At 30.4% G+C, this 21,591-nt stretch overlaps 1 protein-coding gene across 2 annotated transcripts in view; it reads right to left on the minus strand.

The window, feature by feature from the left end:
• The window catches only part of LOC114335235 (condensin complex subunit 2), a 66,920-nt gene that overhangs the window by 24,781 nt on the left and 20,548 nt on the right, over positions 1-21,591 (minus strand). For both annotated transcript variants that reach the window (XM_050655307.1, XM_050655308.1), the window contains 3 exons: positions 16,004-16,165; positions 7,537-7,655; positions 2,231-2,447 (listed from right to left, as the gene is read on the minus strand). In XM_050655307.1, coding sequence (XP_050511264.1) covers positions 2,231-2,447; positions 7,537-7,655; positions 16,004-16,165 — 498 coding nt within the window. The remainder of the gene's footprint in view (positions 1-2,230; positions 2,448-7,536; positions 7,656-16,003; positions 16,166-21,591) is intronic.

The following is a 21,591-nucleotide window of genomic DNA, read 5'->3' on the forward strand; positions in this document are numbered from 1 at the left end:
AAGAAACAAGATGATTCACAGATTTTAGTTTATAAAATTTGTATTCTATAAATTATTTTTATGTTTCATCCCAAATGTCAAATTAGCGTTAACGTTATTACAGTCCCTTATTTCAGCCTAAATAGCGGGACACGTTATCCGGTATTAGCGTAACATTCACTCTACGCTTGCGTACATGCCAAAATAGCGTGTTCCGCTATTAGTGTGCGATAAAAATGCATTTGCGATATCTATCTAATATACAGTATGTCCCTGTAAGTTGTATCCATATGGAAAACTTATTTTATTATTAATTTTACGTAAAAAAGTTATTCTTTATAAAAAGGTCTGCATGGTCCAAAACCCAAGATTCAACCATCAGATATCAAATTTTATGAATGTTATACGAGGTATGTCAAAAAGTTTGAATTTCACTCAAGAGTAAAGTAGTGCCAGAAAGCAGTTTATTAACGAAAAGTCTTAGATTTAAAATCTTGTTTATCATATTTTTATTTCAATTATTCTAATTGTTTAAAAAGTAGTACACTTTGTATCTAAGGCTTTTCGTTGTTTCCCTAGTAATACGAGAGATGTCGCTAGATTGCGTCTCAAAAGGTGGAATCATTGTATCGCGAAGGTTTCCCTTAAATAGGCAGATTGTTGATATTTCTTTCAGAGTTGTGACTGCATAGCTTCACTGAGGATGCTGAAATAGCTATATGGAGATGGTGGTCCAACTCTGAATAAAATATAAACAAAAACTGCCTTTATCTTTTTCATTTTCACTCAGTTTTGAGTATTTAGAAACTGTCTTTCGGTCCTTTTCCTAGAAGAAGAGAAGGTAAATGCGTGGCCTAAGTGTCCTCTATTTGCTTTCTCCTATTTTCGTCGTATATATATATATATATATATATATATATATATATATATATATATATATATATATATATATATATTGTAAAAGCCGGAGATACAGGATGCAGCCAGAAAGCAGTTTATTAACGACAAGTCTTAGATTTAAAATATTGTTTATTATATTTTCATTTCAATTATTCTAATTGTTTAAAACGTAGTAAACTTTGTATCTAGGGCTTTTCGTTGTTTTCCTCGTAATACGAGAGATGTCGCTAGATTGCGTCTCAAAAGGTGGAATCATTGTATCGCGATGGTTTCCCTTAAATAGGTAGATTGTTGATATTTCTTTCAGAGTTGTGACTGCATAGCTTCACTGAGGATGCATGAGGATGCTGAAATAGCTATATGCAGATGGTGGTCCAACTCTCAGTCAAATATAAACAAAAACTGCCTTTATCTTTTTTAAAGTAGCTTTATTTTTCACAATATTGAAAATTGCTATTATGAAAAGTTGTTTGGAATTAAAAACTACATTATAATATGCAATTACATCCTTATAATTGACAAAAAAATTTTTGAAAAATTATGGGTAACTAACATTATTTTCAGTTATTTCAATTCTGATAACTCTTTTATTATTAATTTTACGAAAAAAAGTTATTCTTGATAAAAAGTTCTGGATGGTCTAAAACCTAAAATACAACCATCTTATATCAAATTGTATAAATTTTATACGAGGTATGTCAAAAAAGATAAATTTAGATCAAAAGTAAAGTACCTTTATAGTTCAGAATATCTCAATTAGCAGGATGTAATTACATACTGAAACATAGTTTTTAATTCTAAATAACTTTTTATAATGACAATTTTCGATATTGTGAAAAATAAACGTATTTTACTCTTGAGCGAAATTCATATTTTTTGACATACCTCGTATAAAATTGATAAAATTTGACATAAGATGGTTGTATTTTAGGTTTTAGACCATGCAGAACTTTTTATTAAGAATCACTATTTTTCGTAAAATTAATAATAAAAGAGTTATCTGAATTGAAATAACTGAAAATAATGTTAGTTATCCATAATTAAAAAAAATTCGATTAGAAGAATGTAATTGCATACTAGAATATAGTTTTTAATTCCAAACAACTTTTAATAATAGCAATTTTCAATATTGTGAAAAATAAAGCTACTTTACTCTTAGTGAAATTCAAACTTTTTGACATACCTACCTCGTATAATATTCAAAACATTAGATATTTGATGGTTAAATCATAGGTTTTGGACCATGCAGAGCTTTTTATGAAGAATAACTTTTTTTCGTAAAATTAATAATAAAAAAGTTTTCCATATGGATACAACTTACAGGGACATACTGTATAACATAATAAATTACCTTCTGATAAACTTTAGTTTCCAATGGCTCGGTCCAGCCCATATTTGATCAATGTATTTTCCGTTTGAAGTTCTTACAACGGGATTGAAAGAATATTCTGAGGTTTGAATACTCATTTCCATAGGTCTGTAGTCAACAACATGGACACTATCTCGAATTTGTGGAAGTAAAGATTCTGCTTGTCTTACTTCAATAACATCATCATCGTCCACATCCACTGTAAATAACATTTATTAATATAAATAACTAGCTGACCCGGCATATTTCGTACTGCCTTAATAGATAAAAAAAGCTAAATTTTGGATAAAATTAACTTAAAATAAACCAAAGGAATTCATTACTAATAAACAAAAAATGCTCGATATGAATGAGGTTTTATTATTATTTTCAATTAATTACATAATGTTTGAAGTAATAAAGTTTAGTTAGAAGAAACAAAATAAAGTTTGTAGTGTATCAGTTACAATCTTAAATTTGTTTTTAATATGTTTGAAATTATTAAATATATTTTTTTATAATTTAATTAAATAAAATTAATTAAAATTAAATAAAATTTTATAATTTGCTGCTTGTTCTTTTCGCGTGCTCAGAATTTTTCTCCTGCTTGCGGTTCGTCAGAAAAGTTCCGTTTAGAGTTATTTTTTGAAATTTTCGATAAATTTAAAAATTCATATTTTGTCCAATTTGAGCACAAGTATAAAAGTTAAAATGTTGCACTTTTCTTCCATGAAATTTACCGCTAGTTCTACAAGTGCGCTCATAATTTTTATAAGGCTTATGATTCGTGAGAAAAAATTCTATTTGTAGATACCAATTTTTTGGAAATTTCTCAAAATTGAAAAATTCATGTTTTGCCCAAATTTTACTACCAAAGTTAAACTTTTACACTTTTCTTCTATGAAATTTGCCGCTCGTTCTTCTTGTGCGCTCAGAATTTTTCTGTGGTATACGGTTCGTTATTTTGGAAACCGATTGCGCTAGAGAAACATTTTTAGTACGGTCCTGTTCAGAATGCAGCTGTGAGTATACCTGCTTAATTTCGGGAACGCTGCAGTTTATCAACTGTCAGTACAGTCGGTAACACAGTCTACGAGAAGTACACGGTAAATTGAAGGTGTATTTACAAAAAAAGATTATGTATGTCTTTGTACTATCTTTATAATGCTCAAAAAATTACGGAATTTGGATAAAGATCATTGCAAAGGATACGACAGAATGGAGGCAGACAGTTGATACCCTATGCTCCACATGGAGTGAAGAAAATTAAGTTAGTAAGAGAATCCTCATTGCATATGTGAGACATATACTCAGAATCCTTAAAAGACGAACATTTGAACAGGTAGTATAATAGTCCAATCAACAGCCATTTTCTCGTGGAATTTTGAGAATCAAGGTTGATTTCCTTGAAATTTGGATTTAGGTAGTATTTATAACTTTTGTCAAAATCTACCAGACGCTGAAGCGGGCTTTTTCCCTGGCGGTGAAAACAATTCCACCTAGGGATGAAAATTTTTTCAATCAAAATAACTATGGAAGTTGGCCAATTCTGAGTAAATTTTGTTCTATAATTTTTTTTGCAAAGTTGATACTTTCCAAGATTGAAACTAAATGACTAAACTTCCAACTAAAGATTGAAACTATGCAATTTTCATTGAACAAACTCACGTTTTATAACAGTTTTTCATGAATAACTTTAAAAAATTTAATTTCATAGAAAAAATCATTAAGGACAAAATTGTAGCTAATAAAAAAACAAAGAGATTCGCGTCGGAAATACCTATGTAAACCCAATAAAGACTGAGTTATTACTCTTTAAAGTTTAAAGGATGGTTATTTTCGAAGAACCTCGAAATGGAGAATCTTCAATCTCAAATTACTTGAATGTGGTGCCATTTTTTGGGAAAACAACAAACACGTTTTCAAGTTCATTTAAAAACCTTTTTAATGAGCTCTAACAAAAGTCTGATAAGAACTGACTGACTTATGACGAAAATAAAGTCGCTTCCTGCTTTTTTTTAGAAATTCTCCATTTCGAGGTTCTTCGAAAATAACCATCCTTTAAAGAGTAATAGCTCAGTCGTTATTGGGTTTAGATAGGTATTTCCGACGCGAATCCCTTTGTTTTTTATTAGCCAAAATTTTGTTCTTAATTATTTTTTCTATTCAATTAAATTTTTTTAAGTTATTCATGAAAAACGGTTATAAAACGTGAGTTTTTGAAGTTATACTTCTTTACGCGCGATATGAGGGTGAATTTTTATATGTTAAAACCTACGATCCGGGCGCATGCGCATTATAACTTTGTTCTGATTGGATGTTCAAATGACATGTCAAAAATTATCCAATATGGCAGCTGTAGCGCAGCTGTGGTTTGGACGGTTGACGGTTTGGTTATGTATGGCTGTTGCGTTTTAAAATTTGTGGGAAGAGAAACAACAAAGGTTAGTTAATAGTTATACTGCCTTTTTAAATAGTTTTCATATTATATTTTTGAAGTTAAACTTCAAAATATTTTAATTTATGTATGTATCAGTCCAGAAAAGGTGTGGAAAGAATATATTAGTGTTTTTAAATATATTTTTCTACAAACGTGTTAATAATGCAATTTTTAGGACTCCATAGGAGCGTTAAAAATGCTTTTTTAAGGCACTAGTGCTTTAAAATTTTTAAGACACTGCAGTTAAAAGTGAATTGTCAAATTGTGAAACGTGAAAATATTTATATTTCATTTATTAACATTAATATTAATAATACAACTTGCGCAATTTGAAAAAGGTGGTTTAAAAGGTTTTTTATTATGATTTTGTGTGTTTGGATTTGTCTTCCTTGGGCGTAAAATAATAAAACATCTATTTTTATATTTCACTTGTCACCGTGATGTATAATTATGTACTGTTATATTTCTATTTGATATGAAAATTAAATTTTGATAATTATAGACAAAATTCAATTTAATATAAAATATTTTCAATTTTCTCAACCACGGGTATATAAATTTAGAACAACCTGTATACAACAAATTGTTATATTTAATTTTAAGAAGTGATTAAACGAAACTCGGGACAATGCGCTTAGAACAAACAAAGTGAATGGAGCGTACCATTATCGTTGTTCGCGGAAGGTTCGATCATTAGCCTATGCTAAATAAAACTCAAGTGAAATCGATAATAGGTCATTATCGTTGTTCGCGGAAGGTTCGATCATTAGCTTATGCTAAATAAGACTCAGTTGAAGTAGATAATAGATCATTAAATTTTGTAATTAGTAGAAAGTAATTTTAGAATGGGAATTAACTATTTTTCTTTTGAAATCCATTAAGCATATTTAGAAAGATTAAAAATTGGTTTTGAGGAATACTGCGAATGAGAGTTGGTGGTGGAAGTTTGATTTGTGAATCTGGAAGGGATATTTAGAAAGTAGGGGAATGAATGACAAATAGAGATCAGAATGTTTTGAGCTGTCGAGAAGTGAAGTCCAGTAGTAGACGGTAGTGTACGGAGAGTGAGAAAGCCGGTGTAGTTCCGTGAGTGTGGAGTATCTATCGTGGAACGAGAGGTAGGCCAGGTTGAGAGTAAAAGAACCTCCTTGAGCCAAGAGCTCCCGGTAGCTGATTGCAGTTTCAAAAAAAGGTAGAACACAGCATCACGACAGAAGCAGGAAACGAGAGCTATACGAGCTAGTTTCAGAGGAGAACATTACTGGAAGCCAGGTCGAGGTTTTGATTGCAGCCAAAGATAGCAGGAAACGGGTTTTGTGTGAAGACATTCTCAGTTCACCAGAAAAAGGTCAGTCTCATTTGTTTGGACATGAATGTATGGGTTTTTCGTATTAAATACCACATTTAAAATTGAAGAAACATAATCAATAATATCAGAAAAGCTTCATCAAACTTAAATAGAATTGTTGCTAATAAATCATAATAGTTAAATGTTAATAAAAACTTTCAATTGGAAACCAAAAGGAAATAAGATTCCCATGTGTAAATGTTATGTTTAAGAATAATAAGATATAGCAAATATTAAGCAGTGATTGCCATTTAAATAAAATAAACAATATTTTGATTACAATTGTAACCCATATGTGTTATTATTTTACTCTTTTCTTTCCTATCCCGATTAGGAACCATTGAGAAATACTTAGAAGCCACGTAAGTAAGTAATTAATTTTATAAAAAGCCCTGAGATTGAAAACATATTGATATGTGATCTGGTAAATTAATTAGATTATTATTAATGCATTGATTAAATTAAATGACATATAAAAATATTATCTCATATCAATAATCAAGATCACATCAGTACATATATCTGAAAGGTAAGTAGCATGCTGCTTGATGGCCTTGTTGGTAGAGCACTGGACCAGAGATCAAAAAATCGCGAGATTGCGGGTTCAAATCTCGGACGATTCATACTTTTTTCTTTTTTTTTTTTATATTTGGCATTGTTAAGTTTTGGTTCATTTTTGGTAATTATTGTTAATTTTTTGTATTGTAACTGTTAAGTAGGTATATTGATTTCGTTGAAATTATATTATAATGGAAGTATAATTTCTTACGTGCGTACAAAGTACACACATTCTTTTTTTTTAATGAAAAATGCATAGTGTCAATCACTAATATACCCCCTCCGTGGCTCAGTGGTAAGGGCGCCTACCTTTGGATCGAAAAATCCGAAAGGTCGTGAGTTCGAATCTCACCAGGGTCAGAGATTTTTCGTTTATTATAAATTTATAAATGAAAATAGTTTCTGTCCTTGTGGGATCGGTACTCACCGGAGGGACCACAGACGTTCGGATACAATTAGCGTCTCTTTGCAAAGACAATGACGTCGACTTTGCAAAGTAACAAGACACTTACTCAACACACACACTACACATGACACTAGGTACCTAACTATAAAAATTTACCGTACCTACCATGCCAATGGCCATTAGTTGTTGAGGCATTAGCTAAATAAAAAAAAATCACTAATATCTTAGAAAGTATCAACATTTGCAAAAAAAAATTTATAGAACAAAATTTACTCAGAATTGATCGATCTATCGACTTCCATAGCCATTTTGATTGAACAATTTTTCATCCCCTGGATGGGGTTGTTTTCACCCCCAGAGCAAAAGCCCGGTTCTGCATAGGGTAGATTTTGAAGAAGAGGGTCAACTGAGCCTAAATCCAAATTTTCATTAAAATCGGTGTTGGTTCTCAAAATTCCACGGTTTTACAGTTTTTTACCGCTGATGAGAGGTCTATAGGTGATATAGGTGATACATGGCAATATAATAATGTATATTGTAAAAATAAATGAACTTACCATCCATATCATTAGTTTCAAATATGTCATGGATGGAACCATCTAATTCAGGTATCGGGAAACCACGATCATCAAATACCACTGGTTGTATTTGAGAAAGCATTGAGTTTTCATTTAATCTGAAAATGGAAATGTTTGATTAGCAACTAAAAATATCGTATATTCCTATAACAAATTTCAAACTACACTTGCGAGCAAAAAAATCGGGTCACTCGATGAATTATACACGTTAGATGTATCGAATTTCCTAAACCTGTTGTCCGATTTGAGTGATTATTTTAGTATGTTAAAGCCTTATTATTTATGAAAATCGATATAATAATATTGTGGCTAGACAGGTACATGTTATTTTATACCGGGTGTAACAATCATACTGTATTTTTTCCTTAAAGTTCGCAACACCCTGTGGAATATTCTAGCACATATAAAATATTTAAATTAAAACTCAATTGTAGTCTCAAGCTTTTTATTAACAGTTTCTATGTAGGCTATTAACATTTTCTTTTTTGATTTATGTGCTTATATTGGACAATAAAAAAATTTTGTTATATAAAAAGGGTATTTTTTTGTGTGAATTTGATGGCCTTGGCTGAGCCAATTAGCCAGACATTTTATTTTAAAGACAAACCTTTTTTTTCCAATCGCAGGAATTTTTTCTGTATTTCTAACTCTAAATATATGTACATAACAAACTAACATACTACTATCTAAAAAATTAGACTATTTTGGATGTAAATATTTTTTTGTATATTTTTTTTTATTATATTTTTAATTTGTTTTTTTTTTCTTTTTTTTAATTGTTTTTTTTACGACGCTAAGACATAAACCCGATTCAACATATCGGAGGTTTACATCTTCTTAGTTTTTTTTTAAATTTTTTTTCCCTTTTTTATTTTGTCTCTTTTTTTTTGTTTTTTTTTTCTTGTTCTTTTTTTTCAATTATAATATACAATAATTACTTAAATCTACAGGGTTAAAAAAATAACAACAAAACAAACATGTTTGTTTTGTTTTAACAAACATGCCTGTTTTGTTTTAACAACATTACTTAAATACAGGGTGAATTATATTGCTACAATTTATATTTACAGTTTTTGATAAATTGTTTTTAATGTATTACTATCTTCAGAAAAAATCAAATTGTTCAGGTAGACGGGAAGTGGAATTTTTAAAATATTAAGATTTTATCATAAAATTTGTTTATATTTACTGATTGATGCGAACATTCGAGGAGAATATGTAGTAGATCACCTTCTTTTCCACACTCACAGTTAGGTGACTCTGTGAGACCCAAACTGAAAATATGAAGGGGAGTAAGAGCGTGATTACATCTCAATCTATTTATAACTCTTATGAAATGGCGATTTGATACAGAATGAAACCATCTTTTTATGGGAATTTCAGGCTGCATTTGTTTGTAATTACTTCCAGTTCTCGTGTTTCGATAATACGTTTACCAGTTTTCTTTTTGATGTCGTTTACTAATAATATCAATATCCGAAATGGGTAATAAGTTCAAGAGAGGTTCTTCGCCTACTTCTAGGGCGGATTTGGCTAGCCTGTCTACCCCTAATGCCAGCGTGTCCCTTTATCCATGATACAATGATGTTTTTTCCTAAATTTGCAATTTTATTATAAAGAGTCATAATTTCCAGTTCTATATGATTTAGTTGTTGGGACTTATGTACGTAAGTTAGTCTGTCAACGACACTGTTACTGTCTGTAAATATTATGCAGCTATAGGGTTCGTTACTATATATGTGTCTTAAAGCAAAAAGTATCGCTATCATTTCAGCAGTGTATATCGATGATTCACATGGCAATTTGAATAATTTTTAAACGCTTTTCTTTAGTTCAATAGTTTGCATCAAATTTTTAGAGGTTAATTTGACTGCCTTTTCTTCAATACAAATGAATGAAAATTTGCAGACATATGCATTCGCGGGAACAACACACGAATAATCAATAAAAAAATTTGTTTATGTGTATTAAATGTTTAAATAAAAAAAAAACGATTTTAATGGCAAATGCTTAAATTCTCTTATTTTTTACAATGTAGAAATTTGAAATTTTTACGGATTGTAGTTAATGATATGAACTATACATAATTTCACTTTTTACGTTAATTGTTTACGTTATGCTTCATAAATAAACAAAAAAAAAAACAAATTTTAACCGCTCATATATTTGTTTATATAAAAATCGGCGCTTATTCGTGTCAAATTTCAATACGATACGAAACAAAATTTCAACCAAAACTCGAATAAAAAAATTTGTGTTTTTATCGTAGTCTTAGAAAAATTACCGGTAGAGACGTTTTGTGCTATAATTAACATTAGAATTCATTTTGGCGTATTAATTAAACGCTTTTCTTTTCTGCCTTTTCTTCAATGCAAATGACTAAAAATTTGCAGCCATATGCATTTGTGGGAACAATACACGAATAGTCAATAACATTTTTTTTATGTTTATTAATTGTTTAAATAAAAAAACGATTTTAACGGAAAATGCTTAAATTCTCTTGCTTTTTAAAACGAAGAAACTTGAAACTGTTACAGATTGTAGCTAATTATAAAAACTATACATAATTTCACTTTTTACGTTAATTGTTTACGTTATGCTTCATAAATAAACAATGAAGTTTCAAATTTTTTGCCGATTCCGACTACTTTTCATGTTTGTACATCATATGTTTTATATACAATAAACATGACGATATATTTTAATGTGTGAAAAGGGTAAGACTAAAAAGTAAAAAATATGAAAAAAAAATTTTCAGGAAACGCTTTTCTTTAGTTCCGAGTGACTAAAATTAATAATATTAAAAAATCAACTAAAAAGCAAAAAATAAAAAAAATTGAAAAAATCAAACACATTCGTTAATGAAAAGCGTGGGGCGAAAACCGTTTATTTGATGAAGACGCGCCACGCTTTTCTTTGACGAATGTGTTGGATTTTTTCAATTTTTTTTATTTTTTGCTTTTTAGTTGATTTTTTAATATTATTAATTTTAGTCACTCGGAACTAAAGAAAAGCGTTTCCTGAAAAAATTTTTTTTCATATTTTTTATTTAAATCCACTTTGAATATTTATTATTGCACATCCTACTTTGTTTTGTACTTTGGATCCATCTGTATAATAAAACTGATAATGTGGCCATTTATGAAGTATAAATGATTGAAAAACGGCTGGATTTAAATAAATTAATATCCATAAAAAAGTATTAATTTGCTTTGAGAAAAGATCTTCTAATACATGGGAATACATAGGTGAAACTTGATTTTCATAAGTATAGAAAGTACTTCGGTATTGAGATATTTTCAAGTAACTATCTACAAGAAGTGAACATTTTTTCTTTGTTCAATATTTATGAGTTAGATCTAAAATTGATAACTTATGCATATCCTGCAGATAGTTTGTATTTTTTCCTATGGTTCTAGTAATGAATTTATCACTTAAAAACTGTCGTCGAAATTCCAGGGGTGGTTATATACAGGGTGAGGCAGATAAAGGGCCTATTACAAATATCTCGAGAACTAAAGGTAAGAAAATCATGAAAATTGTTATACAGGGGTTTTGAGGTGTGAGCTATTTAATGAAAATATTTTGGTCTCTTTGCTACTTCCGGTTATACCGGAAGTTGATTGTAACTTCGCTTTTTTAAATGGGACACCCTGTATATTTTTACATTTTTGGATTCTCCTCGATTTCTTCTTTCTTTAAATATAAGGTTTTGTAATATTATACAGGGTAGGTTAAAAGATTACGTTTTCTTATTAATTTCGTAGCAACATTCACACCCTGTAGGCTTGTAGTAGTTTGACATAATAAACTCTATTTATCTTCAAATGATTTTTAATATAGTCTTCTATTGTTAACAATTATTAGTATAGCTAAATTTTTCGTTTTAGTGTACAGGGTTGGTCGAAAAACGGAATGAGTATTTTCTGAGTTTTCTTAAATGGAACACCCTCTATTTTAGTATTGTAATAAAATGTTGTTTTATGGTACATTTTAATTACTTAAGCACTCCCTAAACCTAACTGCTTTAATTTGTGAGTTATTGGTGATTCAAGCAAAACATTAATTGCAACACAAAATATGTGAAATTGTATTAGGTTGGCCGTGAAAATATTCAATCACAAATAATTTTTTGGAAATAAATACATATTAATCTAGACTGATACTTAAAATTGCCAATAATGGTTGAACTGTCAAAATACCATCGAAGTTAAGATTGTTGGTGCAATTAACAATTAAGCACAAATTAAAGCAGTTAGGTATAGGGAATGCTTAAGAAATAAAAAAGTACCATGAAATATCATTTCATTACAATACTAAAATATAGGGTGTTCCATTTAAGAAAACTGAGAAAATACTCATTCCGAGTTTAGACCCACCCTGTATACTAAAATTAAAAATTTAGCTATACTAATAATTGCTAACAATAGTAGACTATATTGAAAATCATTTGAACATAAATAGAGTTTACTATGTCAAACTACTACAATCCTACAGGGTGTGAATATTGCTACGAAATTAATAAGAAAACGTAATTATCTTTTAACCTACCCTGTATAATGTTACAAAACGTTATATTTTAAGAAAGAAGAAATCGAGGAGAATCCAAAGATGTCAAAATATACAGGGTGTCCCACTTAAAAAAAAACGAAGTTATAAGCAACTTCCGGTATAACCGGAAGTACCAAGTAGATGAAAATATTTTCATTAAATAGATCAGTCTTCAAAACCCCATTATTCCAATTTTCATAATTCAGTTACCTTTAGTTCTCGAGATATTTCTAATAGGCCCTTTATCTGCCTCACCCTATATAAAAAGGGTATGTTATACCCCATTCCACGAATATACGACCCTCTTGGATTATCGCGACAACGAATATTTTACTGTGCAAAATATGAAGAACGAAAGTAAATTGAAAATTATATTGTTGTTTATTGGAGTAATTATTATAGCAAAATACTTTCGTACTTCTTATGTTGCACACTAAAATATTCGTTGTCGCGATAATAAAAAACAGCCGTATATTCGTGGAATACACCATAACATCTAGCCATGTTTTTCATCAATAAATCCTCATTTTCTGCTTAGTTTAATAAAACTGAGCCAAAAAAATACAAACAATAAAAAACAATACGTTTGGCGTCAATTTACGCAGTTTCGTCTTGAGAGAAACTACACTTTTAACGAAGAGAAAGACCCAAACTGGTAAGCTTGTGGACATACAGTGGAACCCCCATAAGTCGGCCCCCGATAACCCGGAAGTCCGGCTAACCCGGACTGATTTTCATCAGACAAACATTTCAACAATAAAAATGTATGTAATATAATATTTGAGAGATAATGGGTATTTGTGTAATGTGAATTATACAATAGTAAAAATGACTCATGACAGACAGCGACAGAACAACGTTCATTGTCTCGGATTATCGGAAACAACAGGCACCTGTTATTCCTTTATTTATTTCAAACTGTCTTAGCATTGTTTAAAAAAGACTAAAAGACTATTTAAAAAATTATTTTTTAAACAATGGTCTTAGTCTCCACTGTTCTTAAATAACATAACATCGTTCCGATTGTGACCGTATTGTGTGTAGTACAGTCGTATTTCAATTATAACGGAGTTTATCTGTAAGTCTACGGTATTTTATTAATTTTTACCATATTTTCCGGCTAATCCGGATTTTCGATAACCCGGATCGGCCGTGGTCCCGATTAATCCGAGTTATTGAGGTTCCACTGTACTTCAATATTCGGCATTTAACATGAAGCGGCAAAACGGGGAAGATTATAAGGAGTTCACAATAAAAATAATGTGGAATGTCACAGCAAAAATGTTACAAGATAAGTATTATAACGATAACGTATCAAGTTTAATCCATTCACTGATATTGAGTTTTAAGTGTCTTTAATAATTATAAGTTTTTTTTAAGATTGGATTTCGTTGTATTGTTAAATAAATTTTTTAGACAATTATTATTTCTTCATTTGATAGTTTCACCAAAGAATACTCCATCCAACAAGAAGCGAAAGTATCGACTATTTCACGATCCAAATTTCTTTGCGCATGTACGATCCGCCATGTTTCATGTATTATTTCTTATTTCTCAACCTAACCCCTAACAGCTGTTTGTTGTATAATTATTGTGTTGTTTAATCTTTTCTAATTGTAGAAAAAAGGATAATACTACTAAACATATCTATTGTTAAAATAAACTCTCATTGTGATGGCTCCACACAAAGGTGGATTTTCTTGTGTGGTTCGTACTGGGACGCCCCACTAGATCGTGAACAAATAATTCTCTTTTCAGTACCGAGAAATCGTAGCAGGTAAACGATCGTAGGGGTAGGGCAATGAGAGAAAGTTCTTTTTAAACATTTATGTGATTCCATATACGTACATATCTATTAAAATTATTTATTCCCAGATTTTTAATTAAGCTTTTTAATAAAAAAACAATTTAAACATAGCTATTTAGTGTCTAATTTAATTTGCAATAGTATAAATTTAGTGTACGGTTCTAGAAATAAAGGTCATTTTGAATTTATACAAGGCAGATCCACAACATCAATTTTTATTTTATGACAGCTGAGGGAAAAACTTATGAGTGGAAGAGAAAGACTTGCACATTGTGTTTATTAATCTTGGGAAGGCATATAGCAAAGTTACCAGAAACCTAATGGTACTAAGTAGGAAAGGAGTGCCGGCTGAATATGTGAGAGTGGTATAAAAAATGTATCAGAAGGTAACAATTAGAGAGAGCGAATGCAGCTGAAACTGGAAAATTTTGTGTGAAAGCAGAGCTTCATTAGGGTTAGGTTAAGTTCTGTATTGAATCCGCAGTTATTAATAACTAGAACTAGCGAATAACTAGAAAAGATAATGTTAGGAATCAGTATATACGAAAAAATTGGGTGTGGATCCTATTGATCCTATTGGAAACAAAATAAGAAACAGGTTAAGGTGGCTAGATGCTAGATCTGATGTCTTCTCTCTTTTATATAGGCAGTACTGCCTGTTTTTCTTCAACGGTGCATTTTATTCTGTCCCTAAATTGTCATTACAGCTTTTCCTTGGGCGTCCTATACTTCTTCTGCCTAACGGTGACTTGTCCCTTACTATCCTTGATTTAAACATCCTGCTTGCATGCGGCTGATTTCCTCACTTCTTACCCTGTCCTGTAGTACTTTTCCAGCAATCCTTCTTAAGATCTTCATTTGGTTGGTCTCCAGATGTTTTTGTGTTTTGCTTGTATCTGGTCTTGTTTCGGCCTTATAAGTCATAACTGGCCTAATAACTGACTTATATATTTGGGCCTTTGTTTTGCACTCTTACGTGTTTGTTTTTCCAAATTGTGCCGTTTGGGCATCGGCCGTTCTACTGGCTTTAATTATTTGTTCTTTTACCTCTTCTTCGATATTGTTTCCAGCTGATAGATTAATTCCCAAGTATTAGATGCTAGATGTGATGAGGTAACTGTTATATATCCAGGCGAGTTGAATTTGGTACAGTACAACCAGAGTTTCCAGAAACCTCAGATGTACAGAAAGAAATCGAAGGTGAATAAAGTCATTCTAGCCTCCGCCGCAGAGTTTCCTCGTGCAGCGAGAATATGGCGGTGTTGGAGGTCAATAGACATTCAAAGAAATTTCTCAAAAGGAAACAAAAAAAAAATGATCAATCTAAGACAAAGTTAATAGAAAATTCGAAAGTATAATTCTGTCCTAAGTAAAAAGGTCTTGGGTCAAAAATATCTATTTTTCAAATTTTTAGTACGAAAAAAAGTAATAGAAAACGATAGAAATTTTAATCTCTATTTTGAAATTAACTATTAAATTAAACTAAGCATCAAAAATCCATCACGTTTACAGAAGTTTACAAAACTTAGTCAAAATCGATATTTTTAACTTAAAACCTTTTTACTTATCAGTACAAAATTTATATATGGGTTATATTAAATTTTACAGAAAAAAAATACAATTCATATTAATAGATCAACTTAAAAACACTATAGTTTTAATTATTACTTTGTTTCTCAGTGTAACTCAAATTTCCTACAGTTTTGAACGAATTCCTCATTACTTTTCTTAGTGTAGTGTGAAGTATTACCCCTACCATTCTCCGACCGATATTTCTGTCCCCTGAATATCAAAGGAGCCGACAGCTGCTTTCGCTTCTTGTTGGATGGAGTATTCTTTGGTTTCACTTTCTTCGAGTAATTTTCTCTATAAATTACACTCTGCATCAAAATAATCAGATAATTTAACTTTCAAGTGTATTGCCTTTTAAAAACCACTGCCGTTCATTTTCACATTTTGGCGAAAGATGAGGAGGGCTCTTTCGCCAAAATATGAAAATGAACTCTAGTAGTTTTTATGCAATACGCTTTCAAGCAAAATTATCGATAATTTTGATGCACTTGTTTAATTACCCCCGATACTACTTACCGTTTTTCTTCTTGATCAGGATCCCATACATCAACAATGAAGTCATTAAATGAAGGATTTATACTACCAACAGTTTTTGGAATTTTTATGTTCTTCATTGATATTTTCTCCTCTTTTTTAACTATGGAATCGGACTCTTCAAAATACTTTTTATTTTTGTCTCTGAAAATAGAAATGATAAAATATGTAAGATAAATATTACCTAAAATTAATTCTTAGGGTTATAAAATGTTTATTTATGTGGAAAACAGATAAATAAAATATTTTCTATTAAAATATTCATTAGAATTTCGTTTAAGATGAGAAAGTAGTATATACAAGATGATTCAACGAAACGGTATGATTTTAAACAAACAAAAAATAAGTGAAACAATATCTTTTTATTAAATCTAATAAAAAACAATATATACTACACAGATGGAAATTAATGTGGAAGTGAAGAAATATTCAGTTTTTGAAGATGATATTGGAAATGTGGCCTCCATTTTGTCGGACACTTCTTCGAGTATCCATTCTTTCAAAGCCTTGGTGGGTTTCTTTGAAACACCTTCGACTTTAGTTACGGACTACGAGGTGGCCAGGGAATGATCTCCTAAGTAAATCTATTGACACTCGTGATGTGTGACATGTGCCATCCTGTTGAAAGGTCGTGTGATTGCCGGAAGAAAAAAATATTTAACATGTACCTACAGTGTTATTCACTATATTTTGACCCTCCTGTAAACTGCTTTATTTACAGAATTAGAAAAAAATGTAAAATACAAAAGTTATTAGATTTTTAAATTATGATTTTTTGACATACACATTTGTATCCATAGTAGGTAAGTTATAAGTTGTATCCATTTGGAAAACATTTTTATTATTAATTTTACGAAAAAAAGTTATTCTTAATAAAAAGCTCTGCATGGTCCAAAACCTAAGATTCAACCATCAAATATCAAATTTTATGAATATTATACGAGCTATCTCAAAAAGTTTGAATTTCACTCAAGAGTAAAGTAGCTTTATTTTTCACAATATTGAAAATTGCTATTATGAGAAGTTGTTTGGAATTAAAAACTATATCCTAATATATAATTATATCCTTCTAATTGGAAAAAATTGTTTTGAAAAATTATGGATAACTAACATTATTTTCAGTTATTTTAATTCTGATAACTCTTTTATTATTAATTTTACGAAAAAAAGTGATTCTTAACCCATTAACGCCCAAATGATTTTTTTTGCATTTTTAACGTAATTTTTTGTTTCGTAATATATTTTGAGGTACAAAATGACGTCCTATCAAAGATTTTGTTTTTTGTTTTCAAATTTTTGAAAAAACATCTGTCCTCATTTAAGGACGCTGGGCTCAATTACTATGAAATTAAAGACAAAATTTAGTTCAGCAAAAGTTTATTTAGCAGTTTTTCAAATTATAATCATATTATATAATAAGGAGTTAAAAAATGTTGATATAAATCCTATATTTTTTTATAAAATTGTTCAAAACAAATCGGCACGCAAAGCGTTACATTACATTTCTGGCAATATGTGTTCGCGGTTTTGACGTACAGTTTCGATATTGGCATATTCGTTGTTTTTCTCGTTTTGCTACATTTTTGTTTTTACTATCATATCTAATGTCTTCAGAGATATTGCTTCTTGATGTACTTGGAAGACTAATAAATGGACGACCTTACGTCATGTCCAATTTTTAGATAATATATGAATAAGCTACTTGTCGCCTAAATTCTTTGATGGATATATTTTCCCTTATGTATCATGTTGTATAGCACGCACCCATTTACGATAGCCATATCTATCATTCGTGTAATGAGACACCAATACCATTTTTTTCCTCTTACAGATATATGGTGTTTTTCTTACAACCAGTCATGGTGATCCGCGCCACCCATATATTGGAAATAGCGGATAGTTGGGAAACTTGTATTTTTTTTTCTTTTTACTCCATTGTTGAACTTGGTTAGTGAGAAAAACCGTATCATAATTGGTTCCAATAGAAATACATTGAATGTATTGTTGCTGTCAAAGCACCAGTCATATGCACCTCAAGGTTTCTGTTCTAGGTATTTTTATTGTTTGGTAGGACACTTTGAAGTTCGGTTTTCTCTAATAAATATTTTTTTCTCATCCTAGGATCGAAGAAAATAATTAGTTACTAAAAATGCCAATCTAGACTTTTTACACAAAATATAGGAATTTGCCCAACGTCCTCATTGGAGGACGCATAATACTCTTATAATTTTTTTAACATTTTTTTTACTGGGTAGTCATTTTTGTATTTTTTGTGCAAGTTGTGGATCTAACCTAATAAAAAACACAAATTTTTAAAACTCACCTTTGTATATAAAAAAACTTATGCACACCGATGTAAGTATAGTTCAGTAAACTTAAAAAAACGTCTTAGGCTAGTATTTCGTCAAATAAAAATAAAGCATGAATAGATACACATATGTCTACGGTAGTACTTCTACTAAGCCACTGAGGTAGACAATCACAAAATATTCACGCAGAAATTGTTTTATCCCCACCTAAACAAACCGTCCTCAAACGAGGACGCTGGGCGCTAATGGGTTAATAACAACTTCTGCATGGTCTAAAACCTAAAATCGAACCATCTTATATCAAATTTTATTCATTTTATACGAGGTAGGTCAAAAAAGATAAATTTAGATCAAAAGTAAAGTACCTTTATAGTTCAGAATATTTCAATTAGAAGGATGTAATTACACATTGAAATATAGTTTTTAATTCTAAATACTTTTTCATAATAACAATTTTCAATGTTGTTCTAAAGCTATTTTCTTGTGGCATTTTTACAATTTTAACTATTTATAATGGGAAATAAGCCACAATATTATTAAAAAATGATTTTTATTATTATTGTTATTATTATTTTATTTTTATTTTATATTATTGCATGTGGTTGTCTTTTTAAAGACAGATCACATGCTATAATTTTTTCGTGACGGATATTCTTGAGTTGGGGTTGATTTCATGTAATCGAATGAACTATCTTTCAGTAAAGTCGTCCCAGGAACGCAACTCATAAATATTGGCAATATCATTTTAAAATCTTCTACTTTAAAATGTATCATATGTATCTGAATTGCCGATATAAATGAGTCAAATTAAATAAATTATTAGAAGATTTTTTTTTACTAAGCAACAACATTTTTGTTTATTTTAGTAGTATTTTGTATTTTGACAACGGCACCCGATTTGGGCGTCGAAACGTTAATAAAAATCATTTTTTAATAATATTGTGGCTTATTTCCCATTATAAATAGTTAAAACAATTTTCAATATTGTGAAAAATAAAGGTATTTTACTATTGAGCGAAATTCATATTTTTTGACATACCTCGTATAAAATTGATAAAATTTGATATAAGATAGTTGTATTTTAGGTTTTACACCATGCAGAATTTTTTATTAACAATCACTTTTCTTCGTAAATTAATAATAAAAGAGTTATCAGAATTGAAATAACTGAAAATAATCTTAGTTATCCATAATGTTTCAAAAAAATTTTTGAAGTGAAAACTTCTTTTGGGACGTTGTGCGATTTTTGGATAGGGGAAAAGCATTGAATTCGCAACCATCATTGCGACCGTCATCGCGACCGTCACTGCGACCGTCATCGCTTATGCTATATATTATTTGTATGTATATATAAATTGTATAGAAGTATTTAAATTTAAAATAAATGTAAAACCTATTTTAGGATGGGGAAAAAAGATTTATTTCGCGACCGTCATCTCTTCGGCGAAATAAATTTTGCACGTATATGTATTGAAGTGAAAACTTCTTTAGGGACGTTGTGCACTTTTTGGATGGCAAAAAGTATTAAATTGGCGACCGTCATCGCTTCGAAGAAATACATTTTTGAAGTGAAAACTTCTTGAGGGTCGTTGTGCACTTTTTGGATAGGGAAAAATTATTAAATTAGCGACCGTCATCGTTTCAACGAAATAAATTTTTGAAGTGAAAATTTCTTTAGGGACGTTGTGCCCTTTTTAGGTAGGGAAAAAGTATTGAATTAGCGAACGTCATCGCGACCGTCATCGCTTCGGCAAAATACATTTTTAAAGTGAAAACTTCTTTTGGGAACGTTGTGCACTTTTTAGATGGAGAAGAAGTATCGAATTGGCGACCGTCATCGCTTCGGCGAAATAAATTTTTGAAGTGAAAACTTCTTAGGGACTTTGTGCACTTTTTGGATGGGGAAAAAGTAATAAATAAGCAACCGTCATCGCTTCGACGAAATAAACATGTGAAGTAAAAACTTCTTTAGGGACGTTGTGCACTTTTTGGATGGGGGAAAAGTATTGAATTATGGACCGTCATCGCTTCGACGAAATATATATTTGAAGTGAAACTTCTTTAGGGACGTTGTGCACTTTTTCGATGGAAAAAAGCATTAAATTAGCGACCGTCATGGCTTCTATGAAATAAGTGGAAACTTCTTGAGGGACGTTGTGCACTTTTTGGATGGGGAAAATATTATATTAGCGAACCTTCATCGCTTCGACGAAATAATTTTTGAAGTAAAAACTTCTTGAGGGACGTTGTGCACTTTTTGGATAAGAAAAAATTATTAAATTAGCGACCGTCATCGCTTCGACGAAATAAATTTTTTAAGTGAAAACTTTTATAGGGACGTTGTGCACTTTTTGTATGGAGGAAAAGTATTGAATTAGGGCCGTAATCACTTCGACGAAATAAATATTTAAAGTGAAACTTATTTAGGGACGTTGTGCACTTTTTCGATGTAAAAAAGTATTAAGTTAGCGACCATCATCGCTTCGACGAAATAAATATTTGAAGTGAAAACTTCTTGAGGGACGTTGTGCAGTTTTTGGATGGGGAAAAAGTAGTAAATTAGCGACCGTTATCGCTTCGATGAAATAAATTTTTGAACTGAAAATTTCTTTAGGGACGTTGTGCACTTCTTGGATGGGGAAAAAGTATTTAATTTGCGACCGTCATCACTTCGCTGAAATAAATTTTGTACATGTATAAATTATGTGTATGTATACATAAATTTCATAGGGCATACGCATCGCGTATATCGTATATGATATAGGTATAGCACTTCATTTAGGATGGGTTATACTATAAGAAGTTTTCACTTCTATCGGCACTCCCACGAGTGCCTTTAATTTTTTTTTAATTAGAACGATGTAATTGCATATTAGAATATAGTTTTTAATTCCAAATAACTTTTCATAATAACAATTTTCAATATTGTGAAAAATAAAGCTACTTTACTCTTGAGTGAAATTCAAACTTTTTGAGATACCTTGTATAATATTCATAAAATTTGATATTTGATGGTTGAATCTTAGGTTTTAGACCATGCAGACCTTTTAATGAAGAATAACTTTTTTTCGTAAAATTAATAATAAAAAAGTTTTCCATATGGATATAACTTACAGGGACATACTGTATAGCGTACTAAATAGTGCATCCATCTGGGCGTGTTGACGTAATCGACTATTTTTTTTAAATGAGAATAGGGGTCGTGCGCTATCTCATTTGAAAGTTTATTCAATTCTCTATTCAGTAATATAAACATTAATA

The sequence above is a fragment of the Diabrotica virgifera genome, chromosome 7, assembly GCF_917563875.1.
Source record: "Diabrotica virgifera virgifera chromosome 7, PGI_DIABVI_V3a".
Taxonomy (NCBI): Eukaryota; Metazoa; Arthropoda; class Insecta; order Coleoptera; family Chrysomelidae; genus Diabrotica; species Diabrotica virgifera.